This window comes from Acanthamoeba castellanii (genome assembly GCF_000313135.1).
Source record: "Acanthamoeba castellanii str. Neff unplaced genomic scaffold scf7180000084776, whole genome shotgun sequence".
NCBI lineage: Eukaryota > Discosea > Longamoebia > Acanthamoebidae > Acanthamoeba > Acanthamoeba castellanii.
In genome coordinates, this window is record NW_004457586.1 from 616,199 (window position 1) to 617,966 (window position 1,768).

A 1,768-nucleotide genomic window follows, 5' to 3' on the forward strand; every position below is an offset into this window, starting at 1 on the left:
TTGCGGCTCAGTCAGGACATGAAGTGCACTGAAACCTGGTAGTGTAGTGTGTCGGGATTTGATATGACGATGTGGGGCGGCTCGTCCATGAACAACCGCATGCGATCCGACACCTCGACCGAGCCTGGAGCCACAAACGTACAATGGACACCACTCACCCTACTGTTAGTCCTCCGATAACCCTGCGATGGGCAAAGGGATTGCTGCACGCACCGGTGAGGCAAACAATCTTGAGCCGTTCCGGCTGTGGTAGCCGGTCATTGAGCTGGTTGAGCTTTTCCTCCTGATCCTTGGCCAGGGCGTTGAGCGGGAACAGATACAGGGCAGTGGCGCTGTTCCGATTGCCGAGCAGATGCTCAAATATGCCCAAGTTGAAACAAAGGCTCTTGCCGCTGATGTGCAAAGTCACGGTTAGGCATGGCCTTTGGAGCGCAGCGTTGGTGCTACGAGCGAGGAGCGTGCCTAGATGTGGGCGTGGTGATGATCACGTCCTTCCCCGCTCTGATCTGGTTTCGCGTCTCCAACTGATGCGAGTAGACGGATGCGAATCCAAGCTCCGCAAGAGCCGAGCGGAGCGAGACCGGCAAGTCGTCAACTGTTGTGGTGCGCGAGGATGGATCAACAGCAAGGCACCTTCTACCGCTGCGGGAGTGTGCGTACCCTCCTGCAGCTTGGTGCTTTGTGCTTCCTTGGCTGGGAGCACCGAGTGGTGGACAAGGTGCGGCCGCAGCTCCAGGGCATGTGCACGGAACGGCTCCTTCAACGCCGCCGTCAGCTCGGCTGGCGTGGGGACCGGACGTCGACTCAGTCGGGTGCTGCTGGAGCCTTTGCTCCCGTCGGCTGACGCGGGGGAAGTAGAAGAGGACGAAGACGGGGATGACGCCCTATCACGATCTCTGTGACACAACGTTCATCACCATCATTGCTTTTGTGAAGGGGAGCAAAGTGGTTCGTACCCCGCCACCTTTTGTCGCTTTACCTGCGTGCCACTTGTGTTCTGCGACCCTGTTGTGGAGATGAAGATGTGAGATTTGAGGGAAATTAAGGAACTTGGTCTCTTGGCCGTCAATTCAACGTGCCGCTGTAGCGTCCAGCATAGCTTTGCACCGCTCCAGCAAAGCCAATTGCCACAAATTTCTTGCCCTTGTTATCCCTTGCCCGTTTCATTCACCTCCTCCTCTTAACTTGTGTTGATTTGTTACTGGAATATTTTGCTTATTGAATACCAACAATAATAAATCTCTAATATTATTCTTCCACGCTTTTGGCTGAAGCTTCGTGCAACAAGCATCGATTGAAGATGGACCCAATGGATGAGGAGTCGTTCAAGTTGGCAATGCAGCTCATGCAGGAAGAGATCGCAGCCAACGAGAGCGCCGCTAAATCAGAAAAGGAGGCCGCTGGGGGCGACGCCAAAACAGACGAGACGAAGAAGCAGGTATGGTGCCACCCTCAATCTACTTTGAGCTTGTACCTGACCGCTAGCTCTTTGCAGGAGGACCTTGATCTGCAGCTGGCGATGGAAATACAAAACGCTCTCAACGCCCAGCAGCCCAAGCCTGTCTATGGTAGTACCACTCGTTCATTTTCGTGCTTTGTAGAACGCCCACGTTCACCCCATCTTTCCTTCTGCCCCAGCCCCTCCTCCGCCTGTGTCCTTCGGTGGCGGGTTTAGGGTCAAGCCAGACCATTCCGAGGTGGCGGTGCCGCCCTCACAGGAAGCCATCAAGCGTCTCATTGCCGACCTGAGGGAGGTCATCAACACCAA

The 1,768-nt window shown here is 55.2% G+C and overlaps 2 protein-coding genes across 2 annotated transcripts in view; one reads left to right on the forward strand and one right to left on the reverse strand.

Annotated features, from left to right (window-relative positions):
- Window positions 1–11: 11 nt before the first annotated feature.
- On the reverse strand, window positions 12–884 carry ACA1_282170 (DEAD/DEAH box helicase domain containing protein; the record flags this gene model as incomplete). The annotated part of the gene is given in 5 exon segments (XM_004344746.1): window positions 12–124; window positions 214–392; window positions 448–595; window positions 661–780; window positions 794–884. Coding segments are annotated over 5 exon segments (651 nt in total), but the record flags the coding sequence as incomplete, so codon positions are not given.
- A 416-nt stretch (window positions 885–1,300) lies between these two features.
- ACA1_282180 (Bbox zinc finger domain containing protein) overlaps window positions 1,301–1,768 on the forward strand; it is a gene marked incomplete at both ends in the record, with an annotated part of 3,897 nt that continues 3,429 nt past the window's right edge. The window contains 3 exons of the mRNA XM_004344747.1: window positions 1,301–1,438; window positions 1,496–1,571; window positions 1,639–1,754. Of these exons, the coding sequence (XP_004344797.1) occupies window positions 1,301–1,438; window positions 1,496–1,571; window positions 1,639–1,754 (330 nt within the window). The remainder of the gene's footprint in view (window positions 1,439–1,495; window positions 1,572–1,638; window positions 1,755–1,768) is intronic.